Source organism: Grammomys surdaster, unplaced genomic scaffold, assembly GCF_004785775.1.
Source record: "Grammomys surdaster isolate TR1022 unplaced genomic scaffold, NIH_TR_1.0 363, whole genome shotgun sequence".
In the NCBI taxonomy this organism is placed as follows: domain Eukaryota; kingdom Metazoa; phylum Chordata; class Mammalia; order Rodentia; family Muridae; genus Grammomys; species Grammomys surdaster.
The window spans coordinates 8,145,427-8,165,437 of NW_021604782.1; the positions used below are offsets into that span (position 1 = coordinate 8,145,427).

The window sequence follows — 20,011 nt, forward strand, 5'->3', positions numbered from 1 at the left end:
GCCATGTATACTTTGTAAGTTCAGAATGGCATGCAACCACACACAAGCACACACTTTCCCATGTAAATGTTACACTTGTTCTTAGCAGCAGCCGTCATCTCATGGAAGAATTTTGTACAACTTAGTGGTGTTTTGATTATGGAGCCCAGAGAGATCAGAATAAAAAGTAGCTTAATTTTACTATGCTAAGCAAGGCTATTCAACTTTTCAAAACACACATTTCTTCTAACATTTTTTTTCTACTTCCTCATGGACTGGTCATCCATTTAATCCATTAATCAAAGATGTGTATATGTGCATATGTGTGTTTGTAAGTGCATATGTGTGTGTCTGTGTATATATGTGTATATATGTGTGTTTGCATGTATGTGTATGTATGTGTGTATATGAGTGTTTGTGTATATGTGTGTATGAGTATGTGTTTGTGTATATGTGTGTTTGCATGTGTGTATAAGTATGTGTGTTTGTGTATATGTGTATATATATGTGTGTATGAGTGTGTGTTTGTGTATATGTGTGTTTGTGTATATGTGTGTATGAATGTGTATTTGTGTATATGTGTGTATATATGTGTGTATTTGTGTGTGTTTGCATGTGTATATATGTATGTGTGTGTGTTTGTATATATGTGTGTATATATGTATATGTTTGTGTGTGTGTGTAAATCACAGAGGATGCACTGACACCATATCCCCCCCTCTTTGCTCCATGACCTGCAGGCTGTTTGACACCCGATACAGCATCCGGGAGAATGGTCAGCTCCTCACCATCCTGAGTGTGGAAGACAGTGACGATGGCATCTACTGCTGCATAGCCAACAATGGAGTGGGAGGAGCCGTGGAGAGTTGTGGCGCCCTGCAAGTGAAGATGAGTGAGTGGGGAGGAGGAGCATAGTCTATGGTTTTAAAGTTGTCTCCACATGACCTGGAACAGTCATTAACAGAGAGTCTGACAACCTGACATTCAGCACAAGCTCAAGCACAGAATACCATCTCCAGGGCCAACCTGCCCCAAGCCCCTTCTTCCTGCCAGCACGGCCACCCTAGGGCAAGCTTTAGGTCTCTCCTCTCCCATTATTTTTTCCTTTGGGAAATTCCTTCTGAAATCACTGTGCAATTTTTAAAGATTCATTTTTATTTTGCTTATTTATGTGCATATGTGTGCTGAGACCACAGAGACCAGAAGAGGGCATCATAAACCTTGCAGCTGAAGTTACAGGCTATTGTGTGTCACCTGATATAGCTGCTGGGAACCAAACACTGGTCCTCTGGAGAGGCAGAAGTTGCTCTTAACTGCTGAGCCTCCTGCCCAGTTCTTACTGTGCATTCAAACACATAGTTCCATTGCAAACACTCATTTTAGATCTCTCGTCTTTCTGTAGATACTTTAAGTTGCTTTATTTCAAGTTGTTTTCCTCTGAGTGGCATCCTGCTTAAACGGAGGATGTTATGTTTCCCTCACCTTGTTACACAGGTTTAGCTGTAACTGGGAACAAGCCTGCTATCCCTTGATGCCACTTTTAAGCCATTATTCTTATATTCCTGTGCAAACTCTCATGTGGGTTTATGATCAACATCCTCCTCTCACTTGATCCTAGATGCTCTCATTGGACAGTCTGGTTGCATTCTCAGTATCTTTGTCTGCCATCATCCTGGAGGGCTTTAATAGCCAGGAGATGGAGTCACTCACAAGTCCTTGCCCTGCAAAACTCCATGCTATTTATCTGAATTCATTAGCAGTCTCCAAATCAAGGGTTGGTAGCGGATCTTGCCACACATTGGCAGTGAACTTACAAAGTCATAAGTGCTAATATGTCACTTTCTGGTTGTGGACACTTTTGTCCAGTTTCTTGATGTGGGAACTTTCCCACAGTCATGAGTTGCCTCTGTGGAGTGGACAGAAACTTGCTGTCCCTTTTCAGGTAAGAGTAGCATCAGCATCTCCTGGTGTCCTGACACCTTGTACTGTAGGCACCTGCTATCAGACTTGCAATAACGCAAACTGAGTTTTCCCATTACTAATAAGAAGCTAATATGTTGTCATCTGAAGGAACCGAAGTCTCCTGAAGCCTCTTTGATTTTAGGTCTTTATTTCTTCCCTATTATTTCTTATCTTTTACCATTGTTGGAAGAAATTAATATGTACCTTTCTTTCTCAGAGTATACATAAGGTATTTTCTGAGTCTTTTGTGGGGCTGAAACTCTTCATTTTTCCTTCCTGTTGAGTTGAAATTTTTCTAGATATATCCAAAGCCTTAGCTCTTTGCTTCAGGTCTCAGAGAAAATCCTTAGCTGACATATCACAACACACTTAGGTTATAGATGAAAGTTCTTTTTATTTCTTTATAAGTAAATCTGAGATTTACCTATTTTAAAATTCTAGCATTTTCTATTATTTTCAGAGTTCACATTTTATTTTTACAAATCCACCAGGATATGTGTTTATTTTCACGTTCCTGGTCTGTTTTTGTCTCTTTTGAATCTATATACCAAAGGGGTTTTTTAAACGAAAATTTCCCTATTAATCCTCTTCCCTTTTTTCTGTTATTTTATTGTCAAATTCAACAAATATCAGATCTCATTTTCTGGAACTCATGGTTTTTCCATATTTTCTACATCATTTTATGTTACCCTTGCTAAGATATTTCTTTAGCTTTTTCTTTAATATCATAGTTTTGGATTTCAGCAGAGGTATTCTGTTATATTCAGTATTTTGATCCTAAAAAGGGATGTTTCTAATTCTTTTTAAAAACCTTTTACTGATTCTTTGTTAGTTTCACATCTTGCACCCCAGGCCCACTGAGCTCCTGGTCCTCTCTTACCAGACCTTCGCTCTTACGACCTCACACAAACAAACAAGCAGCAGCAGCAACAGCAACAACAACAAAACAAAGCACAGAAAACATCTCATGGTGGAAGCTGAGTGTCACAGTATGTCCCACAGTATGTCCCCTGTCCACACATCTTCATGAGGCATAAGACAGCTTTGGTCACCAAGTCAGGCAGATGAAGCTGGGCTGAAGGAAGGTTTGCTGTCTGCTCTGCCCCTGACTGATCTAAGAACACCACCACCATCAAGGTGTCTCTTACCCACTGCCAGGCGTGGGCTGTTTTTAATTCTCAAGGGTCACTTGATCTCTAATGGTTCTTTTTCACAGTGAGATCTACTGCTTGGATCATACAACATTCTGTGATTCTCTAAGGGAATCATCATTGACTTTTTTAGAAAACCACTTCCTGACTTTATTTTTATTTCATCCACAATAGATTGTGGTCTCATCTTAGTTCATGTCTTTTTTGCTTTCCCCTCAGATGTGTGTTAATCTTGTTGTACTTGAGAATAAGTTAAATTGTCTTAGATTATGTCCCATAGAAGCTGATGGGGCAGTGTTGTGATCGGCAGAGGGTAGATTTCATACTCACCAGGAGGAAGTAGGCGGTAGGTGTCCACAGCAGGCTTTTTATGACACATGCTGGGCAATGAAGGCTTGCGGTTGTGAAGACCAAGGCCATCTTATGGGGAAGGGAACCCATTTCAGTAATCCACTGTTCTACTTTTCTTTGGAATATTGTTGTTTTCTCTCAAACATGAATGTTTTTAAGCTTGGTTCTAGACCAGATCCTCTCAGTTCTCTCTTCTTTCCCTGCCCCCATCCTTGCCTTAGGAAGGTTTACCTGTTTGTGTGGGTGTACATTAGTGTGGTCATTCCAATGGCTACATTTCAGAAGATCCCCAATCTCCACCGTAGTTCCAGCCACATCCTTCCCCTGGGACCTCTTGAAACCTCCTCAGGTTCAACCATGGCCTTGGGATGGCACAGCGGAACACCAACAGTACTTTGCTTCAACAAGCTAGCCATTCCTGACGGATTCCTTCGACAAGAGGCTCCACACTTCCACCTGAGTATTCTGACCACTCTTAGCTTACTTTTTACTCAGTTTCTCAAAGATTCTCCTTACCTTCAGTGCACAGATCATAGAAACCAGGAGTTAAATCCTCAATAGAGCAGACAGCTTCTTAAGTCTTCCACATAAAACATCATCTGTGGCTCAGATTCACTGTGAGGGTTTTGTTCACAGAAGCCAGTAAAAGGAACTAGAATGCCTCTTTGACAGTAATAAGAATATCAACTCCTATGGGAAGGTTTTGCCAACAAGTATATAACAATACAACTCACAGTTAGGTACCTGGTAGGTACCTAAAATCTAGGTGTTTCCTACTGTAACTATAAAAGGAACTGTAAATTCTAGCACACAGCAGAGTGGCCAAGGTTTATCCTATACAATAATTTATCCCTGTCTTGTGCTTCAGCCACAATGAAGAATCATACTAACTGTAAGGGAGAAATAAATGCCCGGGTTAAGACAGGTATTTAATCTTTGTAAATATGACTTTGAATTGTCACAAAAGGCTCCACATCCCTCCCATACACTCACATGTAAGGAAAAAGAGTGTCTTTATCCCTTACTTGTCTCTCAAAGTGGCCTAAACCACACATGTTAGAAATATGTCCTACAAAGACATCTCTTTGTTCTGTATCTACAGAATACGATCACTAGGGGCATACGGCAGTTTAATTCCTTTCTGAATGCTTTGAGGGATTTTGAACCTTGTTGTACCTGTTAGATTTAATAGCTTCTTCCTCTCAAAGCTTCAGAGTAGAGAGTAACAAAAGAGCCAACACCACCCATTTCATCAGAAAAGTTAATCTGAGTATTGGCAGAAGAGGAAACTTCCCTTCGTAGAGTTTTGATTCTCTAAATTGTATCAGCATTTTTCTCTAGTTACTAATATAAAAACAGCTTACATGCGTTCTAGAGGAAGCACCACATCTAATAGTTGAAGTAAGGTGGGAACTAGACTTGGAAACAACTAACCTTAGTCTCAACACTTGGGAGCCAAAGGTAGAAGGATCAGCTCAAATTCACGGCCAGTCTCTTTGATAAAGCGAGTTCGGGTCACTCAGAGCTGTGTAATGAGACCCTGTCTCAGAAAACACAAAATAAGTAAGTAAGTAAAAAGATGAAAGCCAAAGGGAAAGTAGATCATAACTCAAAATGATATACGATTAACTTAACAACAACTTTCAAATGTATCACATCTATTGACATAATATAATGTTGAGTTATGGGGACAGTTTATGATGATTGATGTTTTATTAAGTGTCATTTAAAATAAGGAGTACCAAGACATTTCAGATATCTAGTATACTTCATAAATGTGAGTTTTGCAAAAGAAAGAGGTTTTAAACAAAACAGGTCTAACCACCTTTTAAGATTGATTTCCATTAGACACGTACCAATGACCTGTTCAGCCTTTGACAAACTTCAACATTTAAGATTCCTAAGGAGATCCCTGAGATACATCTCAAGAATTAACCAGAAAGTTAAAATTCCAATTTCAGTATAGACACATTGCTTTTTTCATTTTCCCCACAGAACCTAAAATAACTCGTCCTCCCATCAATGTAAAAATAATAGAGGGACTGAAAGCAGTTCTACCGTGCACTACGATGGGTAACCCCAAGCCATCCGTGTCCTGGATCAAGGGGGACAGTGCTCTCAGGGTAAGTGATGATGGTGTTAAAATCTCTGCATAAAACATCATTTTAAAAGATTTATGGTGTGTGTGTGTGTGTGTGTGTGTGTGTGTGTGTGTGTGTACATGGACATGAGTACCATGGAGGCCAAAAGAGAGCATCAGATCTTTTGGAATGGAGTTGCAGACAGTGTGAGCCATCCAATGTTTGTTTCAGGAATCACCTCCAGTCCTCTGCAAGACTCTTAATGGCCAAGCTCTCTTTCCAACCTGCATAAGTCATGTTTTAAATATAATTATCCTGAACTTCTAACTAACTAGCTAACTAGCTAACTAACTATCTATCTACATAGTCACAAGCTTTTAGTATATGTTTTCTGTATATGCATTAGGCAGGCTTACCTTCTGCTATTCCTAACTGCGCACACTCACTCTACAGTATTCTAGTGGAGACTGACTTGGAAACAGAAAAGATAGAAATCACCAACACTAGAGATGAAATTGGTGCAGCGCCCAAACAAAGCAAGTCTTGTTTTTCTTGGTCAGTTGAATCACTTATCATCATCATCATCATCATCATCGATTTCTTGAGACCTTGTGGATAACAAAGCTGAGCTAGCATCCAAGTTTGAGAACTGACAGTTTCTGGGAGGAGAGAAATGAGGATTGGAAGGAAGAAAGTGAGAGAAAACAGGCGAGAGAGTAGAGCGAGGAGACTCGGAATGATAGAGACAAACGCGTCTTGGTAACAGAATAGTTAGATGAAAGCTTTGTTATTTGTGCTGGAGAGATGGCTTTATGGGTCAGAGTATTTGCTTCCATGAGAACCTGAGCTCACATGCACCCACATACATGTGAGCCTGTAACCCCAGTGCTGTGGAAGGAGGAGACCGAGAGATCGCAAGGCTTGCTGGCCGCCAGCCTGACTCCAAGCACAGTGAAGATCTCAAAGTACCAAAGTAGAAAGTAGAAGATCACGACATCAGATGCCCTCTTCTTGCCACATATGTGCACATGGATGCACACACACCGACCCCTGCACAGACATGTAATATACTACAGTCATGCCCACACATACAGTCATGCACACATACACATTTACAAAAAATTAACTGTTCACTGGGTTAGCTTGTATGTTCTTGTGTGTCGTCTCCTTCATTACTAATTAATTGTTATTACACATTATGATCATCTCCACTGCTTTATCTCACCAAGAATGAGATGACAGACTCTTCTTATCATATCAGGCCCAACACACTCTATGGGGAGTAATATATAGTTGTCAAGATATGTCAAATAACTGAAACAAACTATGAGTTTGGTGAGCTTTGCCAACCTTAATCACAATACGCACACCACCTGGCTTTCCTTTGGTTATAAGTCTTGGTGCATTTTCTACAATAAAATTTAAAAATGGCCGACTTTGTGAAGTTAACAATAAATTTAAAAAGTGAAGATAACTATCCCATCTGAACTCCAAAGAGTAATTTTGAAATTCTCAAAGATATGTACTCTCCTGAGGATGTCTTCAGGGTACATTGTAAATCATGGTGACTGAAAGCAGCGTTTTAAACTTTTGCTCTGCTTTGTGTTTTATTCTGGGGGCTGCCGTGTGTGTGCTAAGCACATCTTCTACCGCTAAGCTACACCTCCAGCCCCAAAGTGCAATGCTTTCGAACAGAGGCAAACAATCGTGATTATTGTTATGTTCTAATGTGATGAAGAGAAAAATAAAGAATAGATGCAATCTTAGGAGATTGTTGAGTTGGTTAACTGGGATCATCTTTCATGTCTCAGTAGTGTATGTTAATAGGCAGAGAAGGGGCTGACACTTAGGTGTCAACGGTAATGATAAATCATTGAAATAAAGCAAGTATGTCTTTTACTAAGACTGTTTTCAAACTCATGTCCCTGTCTTTGGCAGGAGAATTCCAGAATTGCAGTTCTTGAATCTGGGAGTTTAAGGATCCATAATGTGCAAAAGGAAGATGCAGGACAGTACCGATGTGTGGCAAAAAACAGCCTGGGCACAGCTTATTCCAAACTGGTCAAGCTGGAAGTGGAGGGTAAGAGGCGGCATGCACCCATCACTGTCTGCTGGGAAGGCTGTACTTTGGATAGAGAAAGATGTGATGTAGGAAGTTGTGGTTCACCAGCTCTAAGGGCAAGGCTTTGAAAACAGAGAAATCAAAAGACATTTCCCTAGCATAAATGATCATATCCTATCTATTGCCCCAGCTGCTGCCCAGTTTGACCATCGCAGCAAACCAAATTCATAATGATGCTGAAACCATGACACCATTTTAGTGGGTCTTTCTGGTTCAGACTGTTCTCTTATTTATACGATTGGATGTAAATAAGTTTATCTTTTAATGCATTTGGATTGACTTCAAAACACAGGAAGATAGAAAAGGAATGAATCCTTTTCAAATCATGGCTTCCCAAAAGATGCAAATAAGTCAATGAATCAAACATACAAAGGTGGTCCTAATTTTGTGAATTATGTAGCAATTACTGTTTTGAGCATAGTAATAGTCCAAATATTTTTCTTTAATGAGGTCATTCAATAAATTGCTGGGAAAGATCTTCATTGAGAAATCAGAATCCAAAACTGATTTTAGTGTTCTATTTCCTTGTTTGTCTGGTTCTTTACCTAATTTTTTTAAAATCACATTTGGTTTGAAAATAGGAACCAGGATCCAGAGAGGGGCCTAGAGAGAAACAGGGAGGAGTAGAGAGAGAGGAAACAGTAACCAGGATATATTATGTGAGAAAAAAAAATCTACATCCAATGAATGGGGGGAGGGGAACTGCCAGGACTCCTGTGTGGGCAAGTGACTTAGCCATGAAATCCTTCCCTGCTCTTCCTGTTCTGAGCTACAGATCCAGCAGCTCTGACTGCTTCCTCTGTAAAATCGAGTTTAAAGAATCAATGAACTACTGATTATATTCAGCCATCTGGTCTGGAATGTACTTTACAGATGATGGCTACAGATTCTTCTGCTTTTATTTTCTGTTTTTGACTGATAAAATGTTGAACTAGACATAACACAGAAACAGCCGTTAAAACAGGAAGATATGGAGGGATCCCAGATGTTTGTGCCATCTCATTCTGCTTTAGCCAAAATCTGTCCTTTCCTGCACTTTTCCTTCATTATTTATTCAGGATTTTATTAAAGTTATTTTTATTTCCTGAGTAGACATAAGTCCTTTCTTTCACAGTTTTATTGACCTTTTCCATATTTGTCTCTAGTTGAGGCAACATTTTTATGGTGCCATTACACCAACTGCTCATAAAATTTCCATTAGAAAATGGGAAACAATGCACATATATAAAATATATAGTATATCTTAGATAAGAACATTATTATATATACATCCAATATATCTTAGCATAGTTTGCAATATAGTTGGTACAATTTAACACCTTCTAATTGTCAATTCTATTTAAAGATTAGAATACAGGCTGGAGAGATGGGTCAGTGATTAAAAGCACTGGTTACTCTTCCAATACAACTGGATTCGATTCCTAGCACATGGCAGCTCACAAAGTTCCAGGGGGTCCAAAATCCTCACATAGGCATACATACAGCTAAAATACTAATGCAGATGAAATAAAAATAATAAAATATTAAAGATAAGAATACAATTGACCTTTTCCCAATGAAAACCAAATACATATGAAACTGCATTCCAAAACCTACTCAGACACACTGAATACCTGCTTGCCTGGTTTCAAGATTGCCTTGAAAGCTATGTAGAATGATATAGAATGATGTTATCCAATTGTATAAAATTCCATAAAAGATTTCCTTATCAACCCATCAAACTCAAGTTTTCTGTTTTCCCAGCTATTAAAACAAATTGCTGCAAACTGGCTTAGAGAAAGTCATTGCCAGAAGTAATCTACTGGAGCCTGGTTACACAGTCTGCTCTTGCCACTTAATTGTAAATTAGTAAAATGAGATACCACTTCCCTCTTCCTAACAGTGAAGTGATCATGCTTGTTGCCTTGACTGTTAACATATGGTGGAGGTTTTATTAAAATTTGCTATGGCTGAGAGCTCATGCTAACACTTGAAATTTCTCTAATGGTAAGAAACTTATTTAGTGCCTATGTCTATTCTACATTCTTTACTTTTGATCAAAATAACCAAAATATGTGGCATACTGTTGCTAGACCACATCTATCATAATTTTTATTGCCATCAAGTCTATGATGACCAAGCAAAGGCATATGGCAGCAGGAGCAGCTGAGAACTCATGTCTTGATTCACAAGCAGGAGGCAGAGAAGACACACTGGCAATGAAACTTCAAAGCTCAAACACCAGTCAGACACCTTATCTAACAAGGCCACACCTCTTAATCCTTCCCCAAAAGTTCTATCAACTGGGGACCATGTACTCAAATGTATGAGTCTATGGGGGATATTCTCATTAAAACCACCCCACCATGATACCCACTATCTTCAGTCAAAAGATACCATATGTGACACACAGAGTTCCTGATGAAACCCAACCTAATGAAATGACTGCATGTGTGTCATTCATATTTGATGGGCTGGCTAGAATGTTGACATGATGCTGAATGCTTTGTATGGAGAGCCATGTGTACTTGCCACTCAGAGTGCTTGAAATAGGAGTGTCGTATACTGTGCCATTTTAGGAAATTATGGGACAGTAAGGGTGGCTCATTTACACAGGGTAGCACAGGTGGCAGTATCTAAGAAGTTGAGACATATCAAATGCTGTTTCTTCAATTAAAGAACAGGACAGTTCTTCATGACACTGTCTAGAGTAGCATCAAGATGGAAGTGAGAGAAGATGAAATCAGGATCCTGTGATGACAGAAAAAAAAAGTGTGTGTGAGTGTGTGAGTGTGTATGTCAGAGTGTGTGTGTGTTTCTGTGTGAGTGCATGTGTGTGAGTGTGTGTGTGTCTGTGTGTGTGTATGCATGTGTGGGAGTATGTGTCAGAGTATGTGTGTCTCTGTGTGTGTCTGTGTGAGTCCATGTGTGTGTATGTGTATGTGAGTGTGTGTGTGTGTGTGTGTGTGTAGGGGTTCACAACTTTTTCAATGAGCTTAGCACAAAAAAAAAAAGATGTGAAATCAAATAGGGAGCAGTTAGAAATGCTGATCATGTTAGAACATTTAACCACAGAGAGGAGAGGAACACAGTCAAAGGAATGGGGTGCTTTGGCACACACAAGGGTTGCATCTAGGGTTCAGGTGGAGCTACAAACTTTAGACAGAGGGAGACCACATGTCCTGCTTTCCCAGGACAGTTCTGTTTCACACCTGTTGCTCTAGAATAATTATTAATAGAATCCTGCTTTTCCTTTCTAAAGTGGCTAGGTTTCCATGATACAGCATACAACTGCTCTCTCTAGGGACAGAGAACTTTCTTCCTTGGGGTAGACAGAAAATGCGGACATTTCCCAATATGAATCAGTTTATAAATGAGGCATATTGGATTTAAGAAGGCTGTTCTCGTGGTCTCTGTTTCTTTTAGGAAGTAGATGGTATGTTATCCTCTGTAAGGAGGGAACAGCGGGGGTGGAGGTAGGCAGGGTAAGGAGAGTGGAAAGATTTTAAAATAGCCATGGGATGGGAATGATGACTCAGAAGGAAACATGGGATTGTGGAGCAACCTTAAGGCTTCAGCAGAGCACAGGATCGTGAATACAGAAGGAGAAGCCTCCTCTACATGGAGGAATCACACTGTCCCCAGCTACCTGAATTTTGATCTGCTTTACAAATACAGGTTTAGAAAAAGAATGTTTACATTATGTTTAAAGGAAAGACATAAGTATTGGAATCTTGCCAGAAAGGAAAATAGGGCAAAAGAGAATACTTCCTAAGAGAGTAAAGCAATGAATCCCAGACTCTGTATGCATGACATTCATGTAACTTAGTATCCAAATACTGAATCTAGAAGGTTTGAAACCTGAGTTTAAATCTTATAGCACCAGCAATAGGACAGGCATGATAATATGAAAGCCTTCCTACTGCAAAGGCTTAGAAATTCAGGATGAACTACACAACTCACGGGGTAAAAGGTGTAAATCTAGACACCAGAACTGATCAGACATGAGCAACTTTGTCAGTAAGCTCCCGAGTATGTTTCCTGCTGCTCTGAGGCAATGGGTGATGTCCCCATTTCCATTTCCCAGTTTTAAGATCCATAAAGATGAGGGGACAAGGTTTTGGACCCCATGGGAAGTAAAGGAAAACACCGAGACCCTTGCTTAGGGTCTGCACAGTGATGGCAAGAGAAGCCAGGAAAATTCATGAGCACATACACATAGGCACAATTGCATACACACACATACAAATGCAGATGCAGACAGAGGCACAAACCCATATACACAGACATAGGCACACACACATGCACAGAAACACACACACAGGCACAGACACACACATACAGATGCAGAGAAAGACATAGGCAGACACACACAAACATACAGATGCAGACAGGGGCACGCATGCACACACACACACACACATGCACACACACACACACACACACACAGGTACACACATGTAAAAACTTTTCTATCTTCACCTGAATTCCAATTATAAGGGAATAAAAAAAGTCTTAGAAACACATGTTCAACACTCAGAACACAGAGATATGATATTAAATTGATACAGTTGGAAATCACTGGTAAGAGAAATTAACATAAAGAGTCAGTTCTAAGTGAAAAGTTTAACAAGGAAAAAAAAATACACAAAATGAAAGTGCCTTACTCAGGGGACATAGCATTTTGCCAGGTAAAAATATAGGAAGGATGAGTTCACACTGTGAATTGTAGCTGTCTAGGAAAGACGCTCCTGAGTTTATGTCAACACAATATACAAAGGAATCCAGTCAGCAGAATAGCCTAGGAGGGAAGACAAATAAACATGCTCAGAGCAGATAAAGACACAAAAGGAGAAATAGAAACAAAATGTATGTTTCCCTTTTAATATTCCAGCCTAGAGGACAGGGGCTCCTAAGGCCCCACCTCCACTGCATAGCTATTGGCTGTCTATGGCTGTTGGAGAGAGACAGACACTTTCCTTTTGGGGAATGGTCATGTCTCCGTGGATGGCCCCACATCTATGCAAATAAGGGCATCCCTGATTGAACTCTTTGTGAGATAAAAAAAAAATAAATGAACAAGAAGTTGTGACGTTAGGAGTAGGGGTGAATCTGAGCACAGTGTATTGTATATATGTGTGAAGTTATCAAAGGATAAATTAAAATATATTTTAGGAAGATGGAAGGCAATTTTGAAAAAATAATCTTAATGAATGAGAGTATATAATGGATGAAAATGAAATCTGGTGGATGCGTAGTGATCTCGTGGAGACAGAGATGTCATTTACTCATTAAAGAGACTACTTTAGAATTCAGACACCAGTGCAGCTGCACTGAAAAAGGTGGAAAAGAGGAAATGAGTTCAGACATAATGAAAAATTCGCTATCAGAAAATCTAAAAAATAAATAAATAAAACAAGAAGAAGCCAAACTCAAGAACCTGACCAAGAATGACCTCCAGAATATGTACCAGGAGTGATGGAAGACTTAAACCCCCATGTAGGCCAAACAAATGAACAAATGAAAAACAAACAACAAAAATCAAGTCCTAATCAGTCAATAGGGTTAACTTTATCCAGACACATCATAAACAAGACACGTCATAAAACAAGAGCTAGATGTTATCAAAATGTTGAAGAAAAGACAGCTTACATACATACAAAGACTAACACACTGAATGGGCAAGCACCTACTTCCAGTTTACCTAATAATTTGGGATAGTTTAGTGGAGGTCTTTTAGTGGGAAAAACCCTTTAAAATGTATATAGATTCATCTCAGTAATTTATATTCTGGTGTTACCTAAGTAAAAACTTATATAAGTAAATATTTGAGAAAGATCCAATGCACACTTTTTTGTTTCTGTTTGTTTTTTTTTCTTTCCTCAAGTTTTTGACTTAACCATGGGTAACAGGATTTATTTACATGGCCCTGAATATAGAAATATAAACCTTACTGTATCATGTAAACATTGAATTCACATGAGTCCTATTAGATGAAGAAACCAAAATGAGTGGAGAGTTGTCAAGACCCAAATTAAACTAGATAGATGTTAGAATGCACCAAGGCCCCCAGTGATTGCATGATCTATTATGACCTGCCCGCTGCTGGCGTCTTAAGCTGTGGAGAAATAAAGGTTGGACAGGAAGGAAGCCGGAGCTACCTGAGTATTCCCAGAGACCTCATGGTGAGTCTTGATAGCTATACAAAAGGGGGCGATTTGAGCCAGAGAAGAAGGAAGCAGCAGGGATGTGTGCAGTCCTTCTAGGTAGATGCTACTGTATGCTTCTCTAATGTTTATGCACCTCCTGTTTCCACGAGGCTTTGAAAAGTAGCATCTTATCTCAACATGAACAGGAATGTTGGCATCTAGGAGGGAAAGTGGTGTGGAAATTTTAAGTGTCTCTAAGACATGAACCTCTCTTGCTAGTCAGGGCACCAGAGGTTCGTTGATAGTTTTCCTGCAGTCTAAACGGCTGTACTTGCATACCCTTAGAGCTGGCCAAGTCTGTTTAGAAACTTGTCTCCTCAAAATCTTTTGCAAACAACAAATTAAATCATCCTAAGTTAAGCAACAATGTCTCTCTGTCTACCTACCTATCTGTCTACCTATTTCTATTTATCATCTATCTATCTATCTATCTATCTATCTATCTATCTATCTATCTATCATCTGTCTATCTACCTATGTCATCTATCAACTTATCTATCAGCCCACCAATCTCTTGATCATCATGTTTCTGAAGCTGATATTAAATAAATATGTATATAATAAATAACACTGCTTTTACAATGTTAGACTTCTGCCTGCCCCCTCTGTTGGCAATCAGATTTTCTTGTTGCACCTACAAGAGTGGAAGCAATTGTGTAATGTTTATACCACATTTGATTTGCTTTTTCCTTTGTTTATGCTACAGCTCTTAACATGACAAATGCCACAGAGAGAGGTATTTAACCCCATGTGTGCTGTGTCTCAGTGATTGCAGTTTTAATAGCCGTGCAGTGGTCCTGTTCCAGGCGTCAGCTCTACTTCTTTGATGCCACTAACAGGTTTGGTTTGCTGACATGAGAACATGCATTTTAAAATCAAACAAAAGAAAAACCCACAAGCCTCTGATACCCCTAGGGGCTATCTTTGGCAGAATTAAATCTGCATGATTTGATAGGTGCATGCTCCAGAAGAGTTTGACCTACTGATTTGGACACGACACTGTGGTTGTCAAAAGTTCTTTAAGACCTTTGGGAAGAATGTTTCAATGGTCCTTTCCTCGTAGACTTGTCACTAAAGACTCCAAGTTAAAGAAGGTACATTAACAATTACAGTACTGAACCAATAGCCATGAAAGTCAGAGGACAGTTCGGGCCTTTCAATCTGAACTGCTGAAGGAAATGGGTTTGAAAACAAGTAAATGATTTTGTGCAGTGTTCATGTATTATTTAAAATGAAAAATCATTGTGAGCAGAAATTGATAGACTTTAGTTGGAGACTAAACTTTAACTTAATTTACTTTAACTTAGTTTTCTATGTATTGAAATGAGATTCACAGATTCAAACACACATTTACAGCCTAGGAAACTTTAATAAAATAGTATACTCAACAAAGATGGCAGATCAATGTTCCAAGTGCTAAGTGATAGAAAAAATTACTCTGTCTTTTTGGGGCTTAAATTTAAATTGTAAATTGAAAATGTATGTATTTGAATGCAAAGAAACCATGGGAAGCCTTTTAAAGTCTATGATAAACAGGGGTTCCAATAATTTTACCTTTACCTTCAGTTATTTCCCTTAGATATCAAGTGTGTAGTTTTGAGATTTGAAGTAGTATATTGCCTTCATGACTGGTAGTCTATGACAAGTGTGGTTTTTGGAGAGAACAGACTGTTCTGGCTAGTAACGCAGGCTCCAGATTGTCATAGAAACTGAACAGGCTCCAGAGTCTTGGGTAAACTTTCTGAGTTTAAAGCCCAGGTCCTCCACTTGCTGCTTGAGAGCTTACCTTAAAAAATGTTCTCCTACTGCTTCAGTTGTTCTGCTAGTAGAATAAGTTACCTACCTTACAAATTACAGAAGTATAGATAAGGATAACACACAGAAGAACAGTTGCTGTGAACACATCAGACAGACAATGTCTTTAATGTGACTTTCGGGGTTAATGGAATATTTTGTACAAGTAGAAACAATGTAAGAATTTGAAAAGACAGTTAAAAGTCCACAGTTATCATGTATCAACTTCATCTTTAAGGCAGAAACAATACAATCAGTCAGTAGTAAAATATAAATTTTAATTTAAAACAGAGATCATATCTTTTATCCCAGGAAGGTAGAGGCAGACAGATCTCTAAGTTTGAGGCCAGCCTGGGGTCTAGAGTTCCAGAACCACTAGGACTACACAGAGTAACCCTAAAAGAGAGAGGGCGGGGGATCATTTTTATTAGCTTTGAGTCTATTGAAATCATAATCATTCTTTACATCTGGAATGGGAATTATAAGAAATTAGTTCAAACCCTTAATTTGCAGATAATGAAATGGCACTAAGTTTAACAACAGGATGAGGTGGTCCTGGGTTTTTATCTCATCTTTTACTACCGATTTGTGATTCCTTCCCTTCTGTCTGCATAAACTACATAGATCTGTCCTCAGAGAGTTGCCTACCAATTGGCTGGCCCTGGGTATTAGTCCTGAAGGCCCTACTTACTAGCTACACAGTTTGAATAACTTACTTGGCCTTTGAAAGACTATTTCTTCATGTTTTAAAAAAGGGAGGGTGAGAGAAATCACTGAGAGCCCAGAGTCCTTCAGATGGAACAAGCACACAGTGTCCATGACTGCTTCTCCATAAATCCTAGCTGTGCTCAGGATTCTTGTCTGCTGTGAGCATTGTTATAAAGCTGGTGACTTCTATCCAGAGAAAGCTTCTGGCTAGGTTTCTCATATTTCATAAACAGAATGTCAACATTCCCAACTGCTCATCTGAGTTCCAAAGAACATAAATCCACCCTCAATCAGCATCGCCTTGCACCTGCATGCCTGTTGCTTGTTAGAGATTATAGCTTCGCTTTGGCACCACTGTGACTAGTGTTGTCAGAAAGCTTATTGAAGGAGGTGTATGAAGTAGGAATGGGTCTTTAGTAGCAAAATGGAAAGGAGCTATTTGGGGACAATCTGTCTGGAAAAGAAAAAAAATAACATCAAAACAAAAACAACTTGTCTTTATCAAGCTTTTATAATTTTTATTCCCTATAAAAATAGATATTTGCCCAAAGGTTTTGCTCAAAATATTAATTTTTCTATCACTTTGTGTTGTAAATCTCAAGTGAGAAGCTGATTTAAAACTTTAGTGGCTGAAGGATATGAAGAGGTTTCCATGACAAAATCACGTGTGTGATCCCTGTCTAGTAGTCTTCTCCTCTTACACTGTTTCCATCCTTTCTGAAATGTATCTCCAAAGAGCATTGGAGGCTTAGTTTTGTCTATTAAGTTGAGTGGATCAACAAGAGTCTTATTATTCCATGGCTGGGATATATCTAACTCAAAATCTATATGGAGGAGCTAGCTAGAAAGAGGAGTCAGTGGCTGTAAGCACTTTCTGCTGCTCTTGGAGAGTACTGGAGTCTGGTCCCAGTACCCACATGAGGTGGCTGACAAATAACCACCTACAAGTCCAGCTCCATGGGGTCCAGCACCCTCTTATGGCTTCCTTGGCCACCTGAAGGTAACTCTAGAGCTATATTTTGAGAAGTACTGACTTGAAGATGTCTACTTGGAAAGTCATTATTCCTGATGAATCTTAAAAGTCTGAGTAGATAGGTTACCCACAAGTAATAAGAAATGCCATTTTAATTTTAAGTTATTACACTTGTTTAGTGCCTGCTGTGTTTAATGTAATGAGGTATCTTAGAAAAATATGAAAAATTAAGATTTGTATCAGTTAGCTTTTTATTACTATAATAAAATGCTTAAGACAACTACCTTAAAGGGAGGGAAGGTTTGTTTTGACTAGGAGTTTCAGAGGATTTTCTCAGTGGTCGCTTGGCTTCATCCTTGCCTTGACACTAGGGCAGTGGTTCTCAACCTTCCTAATGCTGTGACTAATACAGTTCATCAAGATTTGGTGACCCCCCCACCATAAAATTACTCTCATTGCTACTTCATAATTGTAATTTTCCTACTGTTGTGAATCATAATGTAAATATCTGTGTTTCCAATGGTCTTAGGTGACTCCTGGGAAAGGGTCATTCATTCCCCCAAAGAAGTCACAATATGTAAGTTGAGAATCACTGGTCTAGAGCAACATAATACACTGTGTAGGGAGTGTGTAAGAAAGACTTCTGATTACTTAACTGTGGCCAGGAAGCAAAGAGTGGGACAGGAAGGGCCGGGTTCCATATCTTCTTCAACAGTGTGTTTGAGTGACCTACACTGTCCCCATCAAGTCCCACCTCTAAAAGCTTCATCATTTCCTAACAGCACCACAGACTGGTGACCCTCACAGCAATGGGCCACTGGGGAGACATTCAAAATCCAACTTATGATAAGGTGTTCCATGTCTTGCGTATTTCCAACATAGTGAGAAGTCATGGAAACTTCAGAGCATCAGAATGGTGGGACCCAACAGAGTTCTGACTGATGAAGAGCCATTTGCTGTGTGGCTCACACCTCTGTGGGAGACAAAAAGAAAATGAACAGGGTGGGGATTTGTAGATCTATCATGTGCACAGAGGGCCCAATCGTGACTCACACTTAGAGCATCACAAGAAGGGAGAGTTGTGGCAGCATCTGTTAGTGGTACCACTACAGCCACGATGACCTGCGACTTGACTCAGGCTCTCACTGGGGTTCTTTTTTATTCCATTCTGTCTCAGATGTATTTTTTAAATGGTGGAAATCTATAGTTTGGAAGCATGTGGCCCTATTGGACACTTCAAATCCCTCCTAAGATGACCACAGATAGTGTCATTTAACAAACCAGAATACTGTGGTGGTATTTCAGACTAAAGTTGTTAAGATTGCTGGGCTCCTATTTATTTTTCCAGCTAAAAGTTCTAAATACAAGAAAATAATTGATTTTTGGATGACTCTTAGAATGCAGACACCTTCCCAAGCTTCAGATGAAAAGAAAATTTGATGGCTAGCCTAAAATTCTGTTTATGCCTGCTGTGGCTATCCAGGATTAGGAGAAGTTGGGTGGATGGCACATGAAACTTCCTCCCGTTTGCTAGGCTTTTGTAAGTTGAAAATTCTTTCAGATACAAAAGGTTTAGAATGGTAGTCAGGGGAGGATTTCTCCTCTAGTAACTGAGCAGTTCAGCATCTCGTCCCATCAGAATTAAAGATGATTTTCTTCTTTGAAAGAGTACGTTGGAACTGAAGCCCAACTTTTTATAGACTTATCGTTAAAGTGAGATGTTTGGAGGATGAATTTAGTAAAAGAAAAATTCTTTTTCATCACCATTTCTCTGTCTACACATAAACATGAGCATAAAACAAGCTCTACTCTAACTGAGTAAATATTTTTCTCATGCTTAGTAGTCGGCAGTCCTTATGTATGAACTAGAAAAATGTTATTATCGGTCATGGACACGTCCTCTGTGCCTGCTGCAATAGAGCATCTTGGTCTTATGGAGGTGGGAACATCCCTTTGAGGACTTGGTGCAGAGTGTCATGGTGAGGATGCTGTGCTTTGGTTCTACTTCCTCCAGGGATGGAGGCCCAGTGGGGACTGCCTCATGCATGTTCCTGCCCTGCTTCAAGAGAGACAGAAAAGTAAACATTCCGCATACCAGGATCTTCTTTCTTTGCTTTGCCTTAGCTACCAAGAGTCAAAAAGAGAATCCAGGCTCTATTTTTTTAAAAGTTTGTTATTATTTCTAAATTTTATTTTAATGATTGAATTACAAGATAGGAATCTGTTGAGAAACAGAGTTCTGTGGAGTCACAGCATGATTCCTCTTCAACCCTCTTATATTCATTTAATGAAAAAATAAATAAAATCTAGTAAAAGTGACCCTTGGGCTGCTGGTAGCATTTGTCTTCTAGCAGGTATCCCTAATTGAATGGTTCTTGGAAAACACAATTCTAGAAGAGATTCAAATAACTTACAGGGTTTAACATCAATGACGATAGGACAAATGTGCCTTTTCACAGAGTGGGTCTTCTCTTGATAGTTTTGTTTAGGGATGGAGTTGGGGACGCTCTTTTCATACCTGTGAAAAAACAGCACAAAACATTATCTGTATCTGGGAAGCATGAGCCAAGGCAGCCCAATGTTAAAAATAAAATAAAAACCTCCCTGTGAATCTGTTGAAGGGACAGAATAGCCTTCATGAGTCAGAGGGATATCAGAGAGAGAGAGAGAGAGAGAGAGAGAGAGAGAGAGAGAGAGAGAGA

The 20,011-nt window shown here is 39.3% G+C and overlaps 1 protein-coding gene across 7 annotated transcripts in view; it reads left to right on the forward strand.

Moving 5' to 3' along the window:
- The window catches only part of Musk (muscle associated receptor tyrosine kinase), an 89,028-nt gene that overhangs the window by 9,971 nt on the left and 59,046 nt on the right, over window positions 1-20,011 (forward strand). For all 7 annotated transcript variants that reach the window (XM_028779967.1, XM_028779968.1, XM_028779970.1 and 4 more), the window contains exons 3-5: window positions 720-871; window positions 5,439-5,566; window positions 7,463-7,604. In XM_028779967.1, the coding sequence (XP_028635800.1) occupies window positions 720-871; window positions 5,439-5,566; window positions 7,463-7,604 (422 nt within the window). The remainder of the gene's footprint in view (window positions 1-719; window positions 872-5,438; window positions 5,567-7,462; window positions 7,605-20,011) is intronic.